At 45.0% G+C, this 20,729-nt stretch overlaps 1 protein-coding gene across 1 annotated transcript in view; it reads left to right on the top strand.

Annotated features, from left to right (window-relative positions):
- The window catches only part of Cdkl4 (cyclin dependent kinase like 4), a 43,627-nt gene continuing 22,898 nt past the window's right edge, over window positions 1–20,729 (top strand). Inside the window, exons 1-3 of the mRNA XM_041631207.1 lie at window positions 1–101; window positions 8,340–8,562; window positions 12,193–12,314. Coding sequence (XP_041487141.1) covers window positions 8,395–8,562; window positions 12,193–12,314 — 290 coding nt within the window. The 5' untranslated portion in view covers window positions 1–101; window positions 8,340–8,394. The remainder of the gene's footprint in view (window positions 102–8,339; window positions 8,563–12,192; window positions 12,315–20,729) is intronic.

Below are 20,729 nucleotides of genomic sequence, written 5' to 3'. Positions count from 1 at the left end.
CCCGCGCCGCTTCAGCGGACGACTCAGGCTGGGGCGCCCCGCGGCCGTCCACTGCGTCGTCACCCTCATCACCCTGCCTGCCTCGCCCGAGTCAGTGCCGTGTAAGTGCGGGTTCCCAGGCCGGGGATGGCCGAGAGAAGTGGGGGTCTGCGGGGCTCCGGAGGTCAGCCACTCGTAGGCCGTGGGAGTGTCAGGGAGGGACACAGACTCACCTGTGCATCTAGGGACCGCGTGTGGCCTGGACGCAGGGAAAAGTCGGTAAGCTCAGAGGCTTGGAAATGAACCAAGTTTTCGCCAAACGTCCAGGTCTTTTGTGTGCACACCTGAAGTGTGGAACATAAACAAATGTGTTGTGCAGATTGTGTAAATGACGTGTGAGCTAGTTTCCGACTGTGTTGACACGAACACCTTTATACGCAGATGTGTGCGTTTAAATTGTAGTAACTCAGTAAGGCAGAATGCTCGGTCGGTAGTCCATTTTCCCCATCTAGTTAATTAAACATGAAAGCATATTTGGTTTCACTGGAAACAGGAGACAATAAGCGGTGGACGGCATCCCCGAGTGATCTTTCCTGGCCTCAAACCTGTCCTTCCCCCTGAACATTCCTAAAGCCAGGCATTTACCAGTTTGTTTTTAACAGTTTCTTTCCTGTTAACATCTTAGATTAGGAAAGTCATTTTTTCACCTTTTTTCCCTACTCACCGCTTCCTCTCCCATCTTAATTTTGTTTACCTGTGTATTCCTTGTGCTTCCTCAATCCCTTCGGCACTTAGTTTGTGAAACAGTTGGGAAAACAAACCATCAAGTGTTTTTTTTTTCTCCAGGTACATTATTCTGTAAATCCTTCACAGTAAGGAAATGCCATAGAAACTTTCTAAGGAATTGAAAAATCCAGTGAAAGCTCACTCACCCCTCCACCTATGTGAGTCTTTTTTGCCATCACTGGTGGCCCCCAGCCTTCTCCTGCCTTTGTAGGCAAACTCCATTAACTCAAGAGGCAAGTTGGGAAGTTAGCATGGAAGGTATCCCACTTGGAGCAGAAGGTGCCTGGTAACTATGGAAACGTTTTCATCCAACAGCTATGCCCATTTAACCTTGCCCAGACAGTGTGCTAATAATCAACAGGTACCGTGGCTTCTGCTTTTACAAAGGGAAAAAAGAAGATTAGAAAATGAAACTATAATAAGATTTAAAAACCTACCATATGCCAGGGAATGGGTATGGATGCAAGTCCAGTGAGATAAGGAAGGGGCAGGGCAGGGTGGGCATCATCCTGCCTTTGGGGGCTGGGACACTTGAGTTGAAGTGTGAAAAAGGAAGAGGATTGAGACAGTGCACGCTGAGAAATAAGCAGACACAGCTGAAGGCGTTGGAGAAAAATCTGAGAGACAAAACAGGAAAGGAAAATCAGGGCGGGGTAGAAAGGACAAGCATCCTGCCACAGTGTGAAGTCTATTCTGTGGCCGTCAGAGGCCATGATGTACTTTCAATAAAAAGAAATGTTCTGGGGATTGAGATGACTCAGTGTTTAGGAGTGCTCGCTGTCCCTCCAGAGGCACCCGAGTTTGGCTCCCAGCACCCATGCTAGCAACTCACACCACCTTAGCTATGCTCCAGGGAAGTGGTTCTCAGCCTTCCTAATGCTTCAACCCTTTAATACAGTTCCTCATGTTGTGCTGACCCCCAACCGTAAAATTATTTTTGTTGCTACTTCATAACTGTAATTTTGCTATTCTTATGAATAGTAATGTAAATATCTGTATTTGCCAGTGGTCTTAAGAGACCCCTGTGAAAAGTCACTTGACCCAATGGCCCCTGCCCCAGATGGATCGTGACACATAGGTTGAAAACCACTGTTCTAGGGTATAACCTACTCTGGCCTCTGTGGACACCCACACACATGACACAGGCATAGGCACAAATACACAAATTACAAACACACAGCACATGCACACACACACAAATAAAAATGAATCTTTAAAACTTTATTATGAATGCGTGAGCATGCCACAGCGTGTGTGCAGAAGAGTTAACTCTTCGTGGAGTTAATTCTTCCACCTTTATAAAGACTCCAGGGATTGGACTCAGGTCACAAGGCTTGCAAAGTACTGTACCAAGCTGTTGAGCTATCTTCCTTTTCCTCCTCCTCCTCTTTCTATTGTAACATAACCACAGTACCGATGACCAAAATCAAGAAATTTACAATCAAGCGCACATATGGTATTTAGATTCTCGGTTGCCCCGGTATTGCTCTTTGCAGATCTTCTCCCCACTGCACAGGGAATTCAGGATCTCACACTGCACACCCTTTTTAGTCTCTGTGACTCCCGAGCGGTGTCTCGACCTTGACCTTGGTCTTTCCTGACCTTGGTGTACTCAGTCACGCCTCGGAGCCAGTCCCTTAGGACCACGCCTGCTAAGCGAGAACACAAAGGAGACGCTGTGTCCGCCTCCTCGATACTTTGTATTTTCTAGAACTTTTATGTGTATAGAATTACACAGTATGGGTGGGTGGGTGTGTATCTGACTACTTTAACCTAGCTTTCCATTCTTAGATTTGGGGTTTTGTTAGTTTTATCTTGTTTCTCCTATTTTTGTGTGTTTTTTGTTTGTTGTATTCGGGGGGGGGGGGGTCAGTGTTTTGAAATGTAACCCAGGCTAGCCTCCGATACCCAGTCCTCCTCCTCCTCCTGCTTCCCAAGTTGAACCTGGCTGTGCCCTGTGAGGTCACTGTCTCGTGAGGCCCATTTAGTATTCCTTTCATGTCGCTATTCAGCTGTCCTGACGTCATCTGTTGAAGAGTCTTTTGTCCCTGCCAAAGCACTTTGGCACCATTATGAAAAGACAATTAGTAAGTTCTGTGACTTGAAATTTCCACGACGCTTCCAAATTTTATGTTGAAATGTAATTACCATTGGCCATGTTGGGAGATGGAACCTTCAGGAGGTAATTAGGCCCTGAGGCTTCATGGTGGGATGTGTGCGGTTATTAATCAATGCAGGAGTTCAGCCCTCCTTTGCCCTTAGTTCCCACCTCCCATCATTTGACAGATGAAGAAAATGCCAGTGTCTTCGTATTGGTCTTGGAGACTCAGAACTTTAAGTCAGTACATGTCTGTTGGTATAAATTATCTGGTCTTGGGCGCGGTGTTAGAGCATCACAAGAGAGACTGAACCAGACATAACTTAAAAGGCCACTTCTTGGCTCACTGCTATGTTCCATTGGTAGATACTTCATTTCGTTTTGTTTTTTTTCAGACAGGGTTTCTCTGTAGCTTTGGAGCCTGTCCTGGAACTCACTCTGTAGACCAGGCTGGCCTCGAACTCACAGAGATCCACCTGACTCTGCCTCCCGAGTGCTGGGATTGAAGGTGTGCGCCACCACCTCCCCGCTGGTAATATATGTCTTCATGCCATCATCTCACCCCCTTGATTTGTTATAGTTTATTAAAATAAACCATAGCGTTAATAAACTTTGAGTCCAGGTGATAGCAATTTTTCAAGTTTGTGTTTATTTTAGCTATTTAGGGTCCTGAGCATTGTCATATAAATTTAAAATTCGCCTGATTAGCTTCTACGTTAAAAAAAAAAAAGTCTATTGACAGCCAGGAATGGTAGCTCACACATGCTTGTAACCGTCAGTTGGGCAGCTGAGGCAGGAGGATTGCCACACTTTGAGGCCACACTGGGCTACAGAATAAAATTTTGTCTCACAAACCAAAAACAAAACAAAAAAGTCTTTCATAGGAGTTGACATTCTGTTGAGTTTCTATCTATGAACTTAACATTTTTTTCCATTTAATTTGGACTGTCTTTAATTTCTTCTGTAATGTTTCATAATTTTTAGTGTATAAGTCTTGAACAGTCTTCAACATGGCTTGCTACATTTATTTTGAAGTATTTTTTACTTCGTTGGGAGTAAATTTTTTTCTTCATCATATTTTCAAGTTGTTGGCAATATTGAGTGCTGATCTTGCGTCCATTGCCAACGTGATCATTAGTTCTATAATAATTTTTTGTCCATTTGTTAGCATTTTCTACATACAATAATGGCAATTTTGCTTTTTATTTCCAATTTAGACATCTTTAATTTCTTTAGTTGTGTCATTGTAGTGATAAGAACTTCCAATAAATCATTTAAAAGAAATTATAAAGCTGGTCGGGGACACACATGCACACAGAAACACACGCACACAGAAACACGCACACACACACACACACGCACACACCTTTAATCCCAGCACTAGAGTGGTGGTCGAGGCAGATGGATTTCTGTGAGTTCCAGGGATACATAATAAGACTTTGACTGAAAAAGGGAGAGGGGGTGGGAAGGAGGGAAGAAGGAAGAAAGGAAAAAAGAAAGAAAAGGAGAGAGAGAGAGAGAAAGAGAGAGTCTACTCTTGAGTCCTGGGAGTAAGCGTCAGTGTCTCATCACTAGGCATGGCACTGACTTTAGGTTTGATGTACAAACCCTGGAAGTTCCTTCCTGAAGGCGAAGGCGTAAGTCAAAAACAATCCCACACCAGTTTAGAATTATGATTAATAGAATGGTTATCTATTTAAAGGGGAAAAAACTTACAGATCACCGTCCCAGACAACAGCCCCAAAGAGTGATGTCTGCACCGACTGGTATCAAAGTGCACGTACTTGATTTTGAGTCTACCTTCAGCCTTTTGTCCTCTTCACCTTCCTCATAGACCTCACCCTACTCTCTCCCTTGCTCCGTGGAAATTCTTAGGAAGGGGCTTCAAGCCGGCAGTGGTGGCGCATGCCTTTAATCCCAGCACTCGGGGGGTGGGGGGGGGGGGGGCAGAGGTAGGCAGATCTCTGTGAGTTCAAGGCCAGCCTGGTCTAAAGAGTGAGTTTCATGACAGGCTTCAAAGCTACAGAGAAACCCTGTCTCGAAGAAGGAGAGGAGGAGGAGGAGGAGGGGGATGGGGAGGAAGAGGAGGAGGAGGAAGAAGAAAAGAAGAAGAAGAAGGGGAAGAAGAAGGAAGAAGGAGCTCTTTAAGAGATGATTCTCCCAGAGCTTTGCTTTATGACTTGTTTGTAGAGTGCATGCCTGTTGTTGAAGGCATTGGATGCATGTGGTTTGTGTGTTCTGGTTGATTCACATGGCTTTGTGCATTATTTGCACAGAGATCACAGGATCACTTTATACAGTGTCATTACCCCTGGTTGCCTCTGAGCTTTTCTCCACGTTTGTCTTGGAAAGTCGTCTTGGCGTAATGTGGAATATGCTCGTGAGCCTTGGATAGGAGCAGGGGACCAGAGAGCAGGCATCACTTCACATCACCCCGTGTCGGGTTGATACTATCATGTAGAGGTGCTCATGGTGCTTTGGAGAGTTGGCTGACCCTGGGTAAGAGATCCATCTTTAATACTTCCAGAAATTGACTTAAGTCAGCAGGAATTAGGTCCTTTGTGCAATTCCTGTCTCCTCTACTTCCTGCTGAAATACATTTCAGATTCTTTGTATAAGGAAAGATTATACTGAGTTATATTGAGAAATTATTTCAGAACTTTTTTTTTTTTTTTTTTTTTGAGACAGATCTCACTTTGTAGCCCTGACTGGCCTGGACTTGCTCTGTAGACCAGGCTGACCTCAAACTCAGAGATCTGCCTGCCTCTGCCTCCCAAGTGCTGGGATTAAAGCTGTGCAGGCCCCCACCGCGCACCCCCACTGTGCACCCCCACCGCACACCCCCACTGCGCACCCCTCCCGCTCAACTTCATTTTGTTACACTCTGATCAGTGGGAGGAACAAGTCCCAAACTTGCTGGACAAAAGTAGGAAATGTAAATAATTACTTACCTGGAAGAAAATGGAAAGATAATGCATAAAGGAAAGCCACATAATTAAAAGGACAGATGCCATGGTGCACACCAATAATCCCGGCGTTCAAGAGAGAAAAACAGAATTAGAACTTCAGCATCAACCTCGGCTACATGGTGTTGGAGGCCAGCCTAAGATACTCAACGTTCGAGGCTCCCTAAAACCAAACAACAACCCAACATCAGCTCCGTTGTTAAGCTGTGTCACGTTCACAGGGTCCCCGGTAGCTGTGGTGTAAAGTTCTATTCCAGTAACCTTCTAAAGTGTTTGTATTCTCTCTTCTTCTTTGCCGGCGAATATATGCATGCTACCTTTAAGTTAAAGATACCTCTGTAAAACAATATAGTACCATCAACATAATTTCCAGGACTTAATCTGTCATGGATTTTCCCTGATGTTTCTTGTGGGGGTTGATATTTTCCCCCTTTAATGAGGATTTGAATCCACTATCTTAAAAAAAAAAACCACACAATTTTTAAAACTCTATATGAATAATCATTTACCCAGCTAAATACTATTTCCCATAATATAATTTTGTTCTGTAAACCTATACCGGCCTTTGATTTATAATCTTCCCACTTCCGCATCCCAAAGTGTGTGTGTGTGTGTGTGTGTGTATGTGTGTGTGTGTGTAATCTTCCCACTTCCGCATCCCAGAGTGTGTGTTTCCCGAGAGAAGGTCTCGTGGGTCCCAGACTTGTCTGGAGCTCACTGTGTAGCTAAGGACAACCGTGAGCTTTCTGATCATCCTGCCTCTCCCCAGTGCTAGGATTACAAGTATGTACCTAGCACACAATCAAACCCAGAGCTTCAACCATGCTCAGCAAGCATTCTGCCAATTGAAACACACACACACACACACACACACACACACACCTTAGTGTCTCTTTTTATTGTAGCAAGTAAAGGAAGATTACGTCTCTCTCCATTGAGATAACCTATGGATGGAAAAGATTGAATATTAATCACTGTTGTAGATTTATTTGAAACATGAGAAATTTTATAAGCGGTTAACTCCTCCAGCTAATACTGTTTTTACTACTAAGACCTAAATAGAAGAGCTCTTCAAATTATGCATTTATTTTGAATTAGCCTAGAGGCGGGGTAGTGTGATTTCAACTGTGCCTTGCGGAACCCGAAAGCCTGTTTCTAACTCCACTGTCGGGTTCACCGTGCTTCAGATTTCTCATCACTACAACTGGATAAAACAGAGTGTTTATGCCGAGTGTATGTCAATAAGAGATGTTATCTCAGTGTGCGCTCTCACAATTATATTAGATTATACACACAAGATTGCTGGATAAAAGGGTAGGATTTTAAGGCTAATTTCAAATTTTATAGCATTAATTTCTACCTGATTTATTTAATCATTTTGGCCTTGTTTGTCATTGAGTATTTAATCTAGTCACAGGCATAAGCAATGTAAAAGATAATAAAAATGAGAGCCAGTATTTTCCTAGAAGTCACTGGATATGGAAGTATTGGGGAAGAATTAGGAAAATTTACCTCCTTTTTGATATATCTTATTATTATTTTCTTTGGGGGGGGGATTTAAAAATTGGCCAGTCACCCCAATGCAAATAAAAGCTAAGAACAAGAAATGGTTCCTTGGCCAGCCAGATGGATCAGGTTTAGAAGGCGTTTGCCAGGCAAGCTTTGTTTGATTTTGTTGTTGTTGTTGTCATTGTTTGTTTTTTGCCTTTTGGAGACAGGGTTTCACTGTGTAGCTCTGGCTGTCCTGGAACTCGCTTTGTAGACCAGGCTGGCCTCGAACTCACAGAGCTCTGCCTGACTCTGCTGGGATTTAGGAGACATGTACCAGAGTTACAACCTCAGGACTACACGGTAGGAGCAGACTGACTCCCACAGTTGTTCTCTGACCCCCATGCTCCTGCTGTCACACACACACACACACACACACACACACACACACACACATCATCATCATCATCACATCCACATAATAATAATTGATAATAATAATAAGGTGTAACCCAAACATTTTAAGGAAATGGAGGTCTGATAAAAGCTGCATTGTTCAGGGACCACAGTTTCCTTTCTCTGTCCACCAGGTGGAGGTATAGAGGCTTGTACTCTGTCTTACAGCAAAATTCCGGGGAGTTAGGAAGACAAACACCACGTTCAAGAGTGTGAAACCCCTTCCCATTCACTGCACTTCACAGCCTTGTGTTTTAACCATTTCCCCCAGGATAATAAAAACAATAGATTGGGTGAAGGCCCATCCCCCAGGTCGTTTTCGTTGAACTGTGGTCACATGGAGCCATGGTCACACAGAGTCAGGGTCGCACAGAGCACAGGTCAACAGAAACGACCCCTGCAGACCTTGTAACAGCTGGAAGAATAGAGCCATGCTAACAAAATGTCATCCAAGTGCTCACTTCTCCTGCGCACAGAACGCAAGGCTTAAAGGGTGGGCATACATCAACTGGGAGAGCGCCGTGTTCCATGTAGCTTGGTTCATAAGAGTCGTTCTTGTTTTCCAGGCGCAACGCTGTGCCTCAGTCAATCGGTTCGCTAACTTAAGTCACTTTAACCGAAATGGAAAAGTATGAGAAACTGGCGAAAATCGGAGAAGGGTCTTATGGGGTTGTATTCAAGTGCAGAAACAAGTCTTCTGGACAAGTGGTGGCTATCAAAAAGTTTGTGGAGTCCGAAGAGGATCCGGTTGTTAAGAAAATAGCCCTGAGAGAAATACGCATGCTGAAGGTAGGTCACGCGCCCCACAGGCCGACATCTGCACCCCAAGTCATTGGTTGAGACGGGCGCTCTAAGCGACCGAGAATTTTAAAGTCGGGTTTCTTTCCATTGGACTTAAATTCCTAGGGATCAGCAACTTTGGGAAGTAGGGTTGGACTCTGGCCTCTCTGATCTGATCTGATGTGTGTGCATAGCAGTAAAACATGGAAGTACCTGGCGTTCTGTGCTGCACATCCGGGCTGGGAAACATCCACGCTGTCCTAAGTGTCCTGACCCTACTGTTTACCCACTGCCCTCCACCTGGCCGTCTTCTGGACATTGCCCCCACACACTTTCCCAACCAACCGGCAAAACTGCATGAGCACTTCCCAGCACAGAGGGGCCCCCAGGGGCCCTGGAGATGTTAGCATGGGTCTGCCTCTGCTCAGTATCACCCAGACATGAACGTGTAATGAGTTTCTTACATTGTTTTTTTTTTTTGGGGGGGGGGGTTTTCCGAGACAGGGTTTCTCCGTAGCTTTTTGGTTCCTGTCCTGGCACTAGCTCTTGTAGACCAGGCTGGCCTCGAACTCACAGAGATCCGCCTGCCTCTGCCTCCCGAGTGCTGGGATTAAAGGCGTGCGCCACATTGTTTTTCTTTGTTGCCATTGCTTTTACTCTGACGGAACTCGATGTAGAACTTTCATATGTTCTCAGTGGAAATGTTTTCCTAGCCTAAAAATCCCTCTGTTTTTAAAGCTATAAGCCACTCTGGGACCTGCAGCTGCAGCTGCCAAGGATCCTGCAGCATCTTTTATTTAATCCATTTCAATAAGTCTCTCCAACTTGAACGCCTGTGGTTGGAACCCCTGGGGCTTTCACTAAAATATGGAGTCTGGAGGTGGGGGGTCTGGGGTTGTTGGTTCCTGAAGTGCCCGGTTTCTAATATGCTCCCGGAGGTGGAGAAGCCCCACATTTGAGGAGCCCACACCAAACGTCATTTTCTAAATACCATCTGTTATTTTCAGTGGAATTTCAGCTTGTAAGAGTGAAGAGTATTTGAACATTATTTGTTCTTTTCAAATATCGTTCAGTTTTCTCCCATATATTGTAGGGGTTCATTTAAAATAGAATTTAATTTAAAATAGGAGTCAATCTTACCACTTGACCGGCAGAGGGCGCCAGCGGACCAATCTGTTCTGGCGATAAACTGAAGGCTTAGGTTTTTGCTTATTTATTTAACTTCGGAATTAAAACTATCCCAATCTGAGGGTGCGCTTTAACGTGCAAAGCAGCCATGCATCATTCCCTCTGTGAGGCGTCTGGTGATGGCTCATAGCTGCTTTCCTGCCCTGAACACAGCCCTCTTTATTTTCTTCACTCTCTTCTTACTGACCTTCCATCCTCCTCACACTGCCTGTTTGCCTTTAGGCAACCATGGAGCAGGCTAAGTCCACATCACTAGCCAAGTAGCTGTGGGTCGCAGGTCTGCCCACAGACAGTTCGCCCGGGTTAAACTTGGGCACGGCGGTAGCGTGGAGCTGCAGTGTCTGAATCTCTTGTCCGCCTGGCAGGAAAACTGTCCTGTTTCCAAACTGTGGTTTTCCTGGAGCCCAAAGCAGCCTGACTCCTAAAAACCATCCCTGCCACCCTTTGACCTTTGGCCCTTTCCGCCAGTGGAGTAGGCAGAGTGAAGATTGATTTGGGGCTCTGGACACAATTCTCTTGTGTCTCGTTTTCCCAACTACTGAGCAGCAGTTTCCGGGTGATTTTTGTTGTTGTTGTTGTTGTTTTACATTTTGTGTGTGTGTGTGTGTGTGTGTGTGTGTGTGTGCGTGCGTGCAGGTGCCTTGGGATCCCCTGAAGCTGGAGTTACAGGTGGTTGTGAGCCATCTAATGTAGGTGCTGGAAACTAAGCACAAGTTGTCTGGGAGAGCAGGAAGTACTCTTAACCTCTGAGCCATCTCTCCAACCCAGATTTTTTTTTTTTTTGAATGGTGACACACTTGCAGATAGTCATCTACAGATATGCAAGACAAAGTTCTGAGTATGCCTAAGACTCTCTGAGCCTGCAAAATACTTAATGAATTGCTACAAATATACAAAATATTTGTGTGTGTGTGTGTGTGTGTATGTGTGTGTGTTGGAAAACTGATTTGTCTACTAGATATACAACAATGAAAAGCAATTACAGATAGGTGAAGTCATCTGTCCTGTTTTGCCCAGGAACATCCTGGTTTATAGTTTTTGTCCCAGATTCCTGTGACGCTAACCGTCCAGTCCTCTGAGAAGTGTCCTGGTGTATACAGTGAACTATTTGGGCCCCCTCAGCAAGTAGCCACGTATAATAGTTTGCCTACAATTGTTCTCGTTTCTACCTTTTATATTGACTTCTATACTAAGATTTTTATATTACTCTTGAGATAGATTATCTAACTTCATTATCATTTTAATTTTGATTTAAAATATTGAACAAAGGGCTAGAGAGGTGGCTCAGAAGCCAAGAGCACGTACCACTCTTGCAGAGGACGTGGGTTTAGTTCCATAGCCATCTGTAACTTTAGTTCCCGATGACCTGATGCTTTCTGGCCTCTTTGGGTACCAGGCACACAAGTCGGGCATGTGCATACACACAGGCAAATGCTCATATACATTAAAACAGTTTTTTAAAAAATCATGTGTATGATGTTATATTGCACAGAAAAACAAAAAAGAAATAAAATATCAAAGACTCCTTTCTGAACTATTTCCATGTGGCAATAGAACTCAACACAGGTAACATCTGTATGTACATCAGCACAACCACAGAGCAGAATGCAATGAAAAGAATACCTAACTGCGTTAGCTTGGAGGGACTCCTGTGATAAGAAGCGTAGCAAAAACTCAAGAACAAGGCTCCAGTATTGCTGGGAGCCAGTACTAGAAACCAGGCTGCATTTAAACCCAGCCAACATTTGCATTAAATCCATAGTAAAAGGGGACTGGAGAGGTGGGCTCCGGCTAAGAATACACACTGCTCTTGTAGACAGCCCAAGTTTGCTTCCCAGCACCCACACCAGGCAGCTCACACCTGCCAGGAACTCTGGCTCCAGGGAATCTGGTGCCCTCTTCTGGATTCATGTACATGTACACATTCACACACACACACACACACACACACACACACACACACACGTAAAAAGTAAATAAAACTTTTGTTAGCCCACGATAATGTGTAAGCTGCATAGGCACTGATTATTTTATAGTCCTTTGCACAGCAATTCTGACAACCTGAGGTCAATCCCCAGACTTACATGGTAGGAAGAGAGATTCAGTCCCCACAAGCTGTCACCTGACTTCCACACGTGTGACCTGCACATCCACGAGTGGTACACACCCGTGCACTCAGAGACATTAATTAATCAATTAATTAGTAATACAAAGGTTAAAAGGGAGAGGATCAAAGAGGACACCTGCTATCAGCCCCTAGCCTCCACAAGTGCACACACCCGTTTTCTCCTCCACAAATATACATACACACCAACACACACAATAACAAAGAAGCTTCTGCCCAGGAGGTAGAACAGTACATTGGAGCTTGTTCTCAAGCGTGGCAGTAGGTCTGGGAGCGGAGATGAGTGGAGACACATTGCTCAGCCGGGCACTTCGATTCTTTTGCAGCAGTTGAAGCACCCAAACCTTGTGAACCTCATCGAGGTGTTCAGAAGAAAGAGAAAGATGCATTTAGTTTTTGAGTACTGTGATCACACGCTGTTAAATGAGCTGGAGAGAAACCCGAACGGGTAAGTGATGGAGAAACAAGAGTTCCGTGGCCAGTTCGCTCTTGTTCCATGTGCAGTCGGCTATGACAAATTTCAAATCCCAACCCGTTTCCCATGCCTTCCCATCCCCACCGCTCCCACCCCCAGTCTATCCTGGTGCATCTGGCTACCATCCTCCAGCTTCAGGTAGGATGTGATCAGAAGGCGATGGCCACTTAACCTAGATGACGTGTAACCAGAACAAAAAGGCAGTGAGTCCAAACCCCAGTGTAGCTTGAGAGGAAAGGTCACCTGACCTCAAGGAGGAGCCACAGTTCAGAACAAGGAAATCTAATCACATAGCTCCCCAGTAAGTTAAAGTATAAAGGCACCAACTGGGGCTGAGGAGACGGCTCAGCGGTTAAGAGCGCCGGCTGCTCTTGCAGGGGACCCACGCTTGGTTCCCAGGACCCACATGGCAGCTCACGGCCATCGTAACTCCAGTTCCAGGGGCCGAGGCCATTTTCTGTCCTCCCTGCATGTGTTGCACATACATACATGTAGGTAACACTCACACACATAAAATTTGTAAAAAAAAAAAAAAAATCTTTAAACCAAAAAACGAGACAGCTCCAAACCTGACTGAAGTGATAAAGGGTTTTATTTAAATGTGCTTGTGTTTTTAGATGAAAATGTTTACTATAGACATACAGACATCGCCTCATCCTTTCTTTTGGTTTTGTTTTGACACAGGGCTGTCTGTGTAACAGCCCTGGCTGTCCTAAACCTCACTCTGTAGAACAGGCTGGAACTGGAACTCGGAGCGATTCACCTGCCTCTGCCTCCCAAACGCCCAGCGCCTCATCAATTTTTTTTTCTGTAGCACAAAATTCTAATCAGAATGTGCCAATAGGTTATGTTTTAAACTCTAAAATGTTAGAACAAACCAAGAATTTTTTTAAAGAAGGAAAAGGGAACGCGGTAAACAATTTTGTAAAAAAAAAAAAAATCCAAATAAAGCCAAAAAAGAATTTCCAAAACTATCACCACAATTAATAATTTTCAAACTGAGTAAGTTGGGTGCTGTGGTATACTAGAGAGGCTAAGACAGGAGGATTACAAGCTCAAGGTGAGCCTGAGCAAACTTAGTCAAAACCCTGTCTCAAATGTCTGAAGAAGGGTTAGCGACATAGCCCCGTGGGGCAGAGATTGCCTGGCTCATGCAAGGCGCAAGGGATCAATCTGAAGCCCACCCCCAAACCAATCAGGTGTGCAGGCCTCCTCCAGCGACAGAGAATGCAGCCAGGTGGGTCATTCGGCAGCGTCGGTGACTACTTTTAAAGCTGTTTTCATACTTTGGCCGTAGAATTCCTCTTAGAGAAATATGTATCAGGGAAAGAAGGGCAAAACCATACATCCCAATATTTCAACATCATTACACAGAACTGTGACTGACCTAATCTTCCAATAGTGAAGGATTGATGAGCCAAGACACGACTCTCCCCTGGGAAGTCCATGTCTGCACTTGGGTATGTTTCTCTTCTCTTTCCCTTAATCCCGTGTAGAAGGTTAGGAATGGTGGATACATAAACCGGTGATCTTAGTGCAGGAAAAGTTGAGACAGGAAGATCCCCCTGGAACTGACCAGCTACTCCAGCCAAATCAGTGAGCTCCAGGTTCAGTGAGAGACCCTGCCTCAAAAATAATAATAGGGCTGGGGAGTCAATGGGCTGAGAGGCCATTCAGCTATTAAGAACATGGACGGCTCTTCCAGAGGATCTGAGTTCAGTTCCCAGCATGCATGTCAGGTGGCTCATAACAGCCTGTAACAAGTTGCATCTGGCAACCCTAGCCTCCATGGGCATCCACGTGTGAGTGCCCATACACATGGACACTGTCATGTCAGGGTTTCTACTGTGTGTGATGAAACACCATGACCAAAACAGCAGCTTGGGGAGGAAAGGGTTTATTCCACTTAGACTTCCACATTGCCGGTCATCAACAAATGAGGTCAGGACAGGAACTCAAGCAGGGCAGGAACCTAAAGGCAGGGGCTGATGCAGAGGCCATGGAGAGGTACTGCTTACCTCCTTGTTTCACCTGCTTTCTTTAGAACCCAGGACCACCTGCCCAGGGGTGGCCCCACCCACAATGTCCTGGGCCCTCCCACATTGATCACTAGTTAAGAAAATACCTTACAGCCGGATCTCATGGAGACATTTTCTCAGTTGAGGCTCCGTCTTCTCTGATAACTCTAGCTTGTGTCAAGTTGACACAGAACCAACCAATACAGACATGCACACATAAAAATTGAATAATAAACTGGGCAGTGGTGGCATACACCTTTAATCCCAGCACTGGGGAGGCAGAGGCAGGTGGATCTCTGTGAGTTCAAGGCCATCTGGTCTACAAAGTGAGTTCCAGGAGAGCCAGGGCTGTTACACAGAGAAACTCTGCCTCCAAAAAGAAAAAAGTTATTTTACTAAAATTTAAATATAAAAAATTGAAATAAATCCTTAAAAAATAGTAATTAGGTGGAGAGAAGATCCTAGGAAACCAACCCTGGGCCTTCAACACACGTACAATATGTACACACATGTACGCACATACACAAAACACGTACAATATGTACACACATGTATGCACATACACAGCACATGTACAATATGTACACATGTACGCACACACACAGCACATGTACAATATGTACACACATACAGCACATGTACAATATGCACGCACATGTATGCACATACACAGCACATGCACAGCACATGTACAATATGTACGCACATGTATGCACATACACAGCACATGCACAATATGTACACACATGTACGCACATGCACAGCACACGTACAATATGTACACACATGTACGCACATACACAGCACACGTACAATATGTACACACATGTACGCACATACACAGCGCACGTACAATATGTACACACATGTACGTACATACACAGCACATGTACAATATGTACACATGTACGCACATACACAACACATGCATCTCACACTCCTACCCAAGTGGATTGTGAGGTCAGCATCGTCTTCAGGTGACCAAGGCTGCAGGTGTCACCCGGACATGATGTCCGCTCAGCCTCGAACTGAGCTAACTGATCGTTGCTTTAAGTTTTGCAGAATTGCTTTTAGTATTTGTGTTTACACGCGAGCAGAGTATAATATTTAAACGCCGAGTATTGATTGGTTTCTACTACGGGTTTTGTTTCACTCTGCAATGCTTTGTAAACTGCTGCCTCTGGCAGAATGGCGTTGGGTGCTTTCCCCGTCTGGACCTAGCACTGCCCATCCGCATTCTCCAAGGTTCTATCTCCTCTCGGAGGTCAATGCAATTCATCCCCAGTGGCTGTTGACTCTGCCCGCAGTGGACTCTGCCTCCTTGGATTCTGAACTAACTGGACAGGCCACGACATTCCAGTAAGAAGTCTGTGCCTATCCTCTTTGACAACCAATGTCCCCTATCGAATTAGCTCTGCCTGGTTTCTCATTAACAAGGTCAGCAGTCAGCGTTCTGACCTTTTCTGAACCCTCGCACCTGCCTTGCTTCCCAGTTCCTCTCTCCTGGAGTCTCTGGGTGCCTACCCAGTATCCTGTGTCTGCTGATCTAGCGCCCAGTGCCTGTGCCCTCGCTCCCCAAGGGCTGGAACGGTCCCTCTCTTCCACAGCTTTCACCCTTGTCTGTGTTCCTGGGCTGCTAGACCAGCTTTCTAATCCGTTTCCCACATCCACTTTACTCTCTAGAAATCCACCCTCTGCACCTATCACTTCTTCTTGATTCCTTTTGATGACTCTGGATTTAGAGCATGGTCCAGGTTCTGGAAGGTTCTGTGAGACTCTATAGCTTATTGTTTAAACCTTAGATCCCCCGCTCCCCAGCACACACGTACACACACACACACACACACACACACACACACACACTCCAAGCTCTCTCTCTCCCTAGAACATCTTCTACCCTTGGGACCTCTGGTCACCATGCCAGGGTCATGGTCACATCTGCTGTCTTCATCTGACCTCAGACATTTTGGTGGTCGCTTTCTCAGTGAATTTAAGAGTCTAATTCCATTTTCACACAGGCAAAGCAGACGCTGCCATCACTCTCTAAGCTTAGAACTTTTATAGAAGTAGGAGGTAACAGAGTGGGATTTGAGCTTCAGTGGTCCGCCTCTTAGTGCTCAGGATGGCTATGGTCACCTTTACACTTCATAAAGCAGAAATGTTGTTATCTTGGCTCTGGCTAGGGAAAGGTGGACAAGGATAAAATTATAACACAACTCAGTGCAGGAAACACAAACAGATGCTTCATATGGAAAAAGATTTATTTAAGAATGAAGTCTCTCATAATTTAATAATTAGAACCGAAGTCAAAGGTTGCCACCAGATACCTGACTGTCAAGGGCATGCTACTATAATCATGATCTAAGAGATGGAACCGTTCTGGAAAAATCACCCTCTACGTTCATTTTTCTGAATATACCAGCCTCACAAGGCAGCACCTTGTCATTAGGGCCAGCCATAACTGATGACCTGAGTTTAGGCCCAGGGATCCACATGGTGGAAGGAGAGAGCTCACTCCTCCAAGATGTCTCCATGCCTACTTAAAATGAGAACACACAGGCACTCAAAATAAGTAGCTTAAAATATAATTTAAAAATTTAAATATAAAAATTAAACCTTTGGGTCTCTGGTTTCTGAAAGTAACAGTCCCATATGCCCCCAGCAGAGCTGGGAAGATGAGCAACACACCAAGGAAAAGATCTGCAGTTGTGTAACGAGCAGTGTACACTAAGCAGGTAAATACTAAGACTGTAGAGACCAGGGATTGGGATCTGACAAAATACAGTGGCCACAAGAGAAAAAGGCAAAGCAGGAGGGGGATATGCTGGAAAGAAGAGGGAGGGAAGAGAGGATATCAGAGACATATTATCTAAGTGATTGTGTGTGTGTCTGTGTGTACTATACATATATAATATATATGCTTATATATGAAATTGTTTAAGAAAACTTAATTATAAAAGATAGAAGCAGCTGCATATGAGAAGAAAAAGATGAGGAAGAGAGAAAGGAGGAGGAGGGGGAAGAAAAAGGAGGGGGAAAAGGAAGAGGAGAAAGAAGAGAAGGAAGAGGAAGAAGAGGAAGAGAAAGAAGAAAAAGAGGAGGAGGAGGAGGAGGAGAAGGAGAAGAAGAAGAAGAAGAAGAAGAAGAAGAAGAAGAAGAAGAAGAAGGAAGAAGAAAGAAGAAGAAGAAGAAGAAGAAGAAGAAGAAGAAGAAGAAGAAGAAGAAGAAGAAATACAGACCAATCCAAGAAGGATAAAGGGTAGATAGGGTCGGCTGGGGAAATGGCTCAGCAGTTAAACGTTTGACAAACAAGCCTGTGGAGCTGAGCTTAGATTTCTAGAACCCATGTAAATAGCTCAGCCTGCCTGTGATTCCAGCATCAGAGGCAAAGATGGGATCTCTAGAGCAAGCTGGCTCAGGGACCTCTTGGTTCGATTAAGAGACTGCCTCAAGGTAGAGGAAAGATGATTCCTGTGCATGTGCACACTGTACATGCCCATACACATGCAAAAAACATGCATGCACACACCACAAAATATGAATAAGGGAAAAGGGGAATAAAAAGGCATGGAATAAAAATACACAAAGTATAGTGCTCAGAAATCACAGGAATGTTTGTTTATTTAATATGAGGCAGTCTCATGCGGCCAAGCTAACCTCCATCTTGCTATGGAACTGAGAATAGTCTTGAACTTTGATCCTCCTGCCTCTACCTTCTGAATGTTGTGATTACAGGTGTGCCCCTCCAAGACAGATTGTTTGTGTTTTGGGGGCTCAAAGACGGGACTTCAGGCATATTAGACAGGCCATATTCCCAGTGCCATCATGTAAAATTATTAATCACTAAAAGATAAGGAACGACAAAAAAAAATCAGAATGAGCTATCATTTTATCCACCAATAGGCAAGCATAACGTCGGCAGCAACCAAGTGTTGGCACAGTGCTGAGGACACAGAGACGTATGTGCACAGATGTTGGGTAGGAGTGTGATGGGTACAGCCTTCCTTAGATAGGGTAGCTTGGCAGTATGGAGATGTGAAGGCGAGATGGGACAGTGACGTGAATAACGGAAAGGCACCAAGAGTGACTTAAGAGATGGCAGCATAAAGCAGAATGTCCCCAGACCAAAAATGTCAGCTTCCCTGTTCTCCAGTGAACATGACAACCAGTCAAGGACACTTTCGCCAACTCTCCCCATGCAGAAGGCTGATTCTGCCAGGAACAAAATCTTACATGACCTTTTTTCTCTCTGGACTCCTCATTGGGTGTCGACCCCTCCCTCGTGCAAGCTGTGTGCCCTTTGCACAGCAACCCAGTGCCTGCTTTAGAGTTTCCCACCAAAAGGTTTAGAGGGACCCTTCCAAATTCATCATTTTACCTGAAAAAGGGAGCGTTGCCCCTTCCCCCCAGGACCGCTTTGCCTGTAGGATCAAGATGTACCATAGACCCCAGACATCTAACTTCTAAGATGGATGAATCTTAAGAACAAGATGTGGGACTGGGGAGATGGCCCAGCAAGGGGAGCCCCTTGACCCCAAGTCTGACAATGGGACTGGGACCCACAAGATGCGAGAACTGAGCATCTTCTAACCTCCACATGAGCACCAGGGTACGTGCTCCCTCTTCCCCTATTAATAGTTAAAAAAACAAACAAACAAACAAATAAAAAACTGGAGCAGGCATGGAGGCGCACACCTTTAATCCCAGCGCTTGGGAGGCAGAGGTAGGTCGCTGGGTCTGAGGCCAGCCTGATATATAGAGCAGGACAGCCAAGGCTACACAGTTAGACCCTGTCTCAAAAACAAAGCAAGGTCACAAGAAGGTAACCGTTTACTTCTCAGATGGAGAGTTGCAAATCCTCCTGGGAGCGTTTCTAGAGAGAACGGTTGGCTCAACCGTCATAGCGGGCGTCAAGCATGATCACAGAGATGAGCTGCACCGCAGCCGCTGCCACTGGAACACATGTGTACATGTGGCCTCGGTACCTCTGTGCATAAAATGTCCCCGAAAGAGGCAGGGGTGGAAGGGGAAGAGTGGATGGGTGACCCAGCAGGGGTCAGAGAGAAGACAGTCTCTAAACCTTTTAACGTTTGAAAGATATGAGCATATTTATTCAAAATAAAAGTCAAAGAGTAAATGGAAAGAAAAAGAGACAGAGGGGCAAACAGAAGCCAACAGGTGCCTAAAATACAGCGATTATTTTGAGGTTGGAAAATTACAATTAATTAATGTTTTTCATGCAATACACATCATTTCATAGATATTTCCAAACTATGAAATTGCATACCTATCATACAAGGTTTTGTTTTTTGTTTGTTTATTTGAGACAGGGTCCCTCCATTATGTACCTCTGGCTGTTCCGGTACTCATTATGTAGACCAGGCTGGCCTCAAACTCACAGAGATCCACCTGCCTCTGCCTCCGAGTGCTGGGAGTTAAGGCGTGCGCCACCACACCAAGTCTTAAAAAGGGATTAAAAAAAAAAAAACAAACTTTTTTTTGTGTGTGGTTTTATTTTTTTTCCCAGACAGTCTCATTCTGCAGTACAGGCTGGCCTTGAACTTGTGGCAATCCTCCAGTCTCAACTTCCAGAGTGTTGGGATTAGATAGTGAGCTACCATACCAGCTTTTGTTTGTTTGTTTTATGTAGACCGAACTGGCTTCAAACTAGCGCTGAGGCGAAAGGGCTGTGCTGTGAGTGCAGATCTGTAAACATGTTGGTTGGGGCTTTGTTTTTAATGGGGGTGCAGGCTAGGAAATGTCTCTATGGATAAAGCACTTGCTCCACAATTGTGAGGACTTGAGTTCTCAGAACCCACATAAAACAAGGCCCAGTAGTGTGTACCCTAATCCCAGTGTTCACAAGGCAACACGAGAGGCAGAGACAAGAGACTCTGGAAGCTCTGGGACCAGCTTGCCTGGCATCGGCAGCGATGAGCAGTGGGCAGACCCTGTCACAAACAAAGTGATCTCCACACAGGCACCACGGCACATGTATCCACTCTCACACACGGGAACATAGACAATCACATAATTTCTATATATACACAAAGACTTTTACAAAAAGCCTGGTTGGAGTTTTGGCTCATGGTTAAGAGCACAGGTTGCTCTTCCAGGCCTTGGTTCCCAGTGTCCACACGATTGCACATAACCGTCTGTAACTCCAGTTCCAAGGGATCTGATACCCTCTTCTGGCCTCCAAGGGCACACAGGCGTGTATGTGGCCCACTAACATACAAGCAGGCAGAACCATGTAGATAATGTTTAAAGCAATTCTCTGATGTGGGAGTGTCATATATCAATCTGTTGATTACATTGGGTAAACAATAAAGAAACTGCTTGGCCCTGATAGGTTAAAACATAGGTGGGA

The sequence above is a fragment of the Microtus oregoni genome, unplaced genomic scaffold (genome assembly GCF_018167655.1).
Source record: "Microtus oregoni isolate MIOR12 unplaced genomic scaffold, Mior012 000036F_ref0000092, whole genome shotgun sequence".
Lineage (NCBI taxonomy): Eukaryota > Metazoa > Chordata > Mammalia > Rodentia > Cricetidae > Microtus > Microtus oregoni.
The sequence above is the reverse complement of the archived record's forward strand: the minus strand, read 5'-3'. Positions and strand labels throughout refer to the sequence as shown.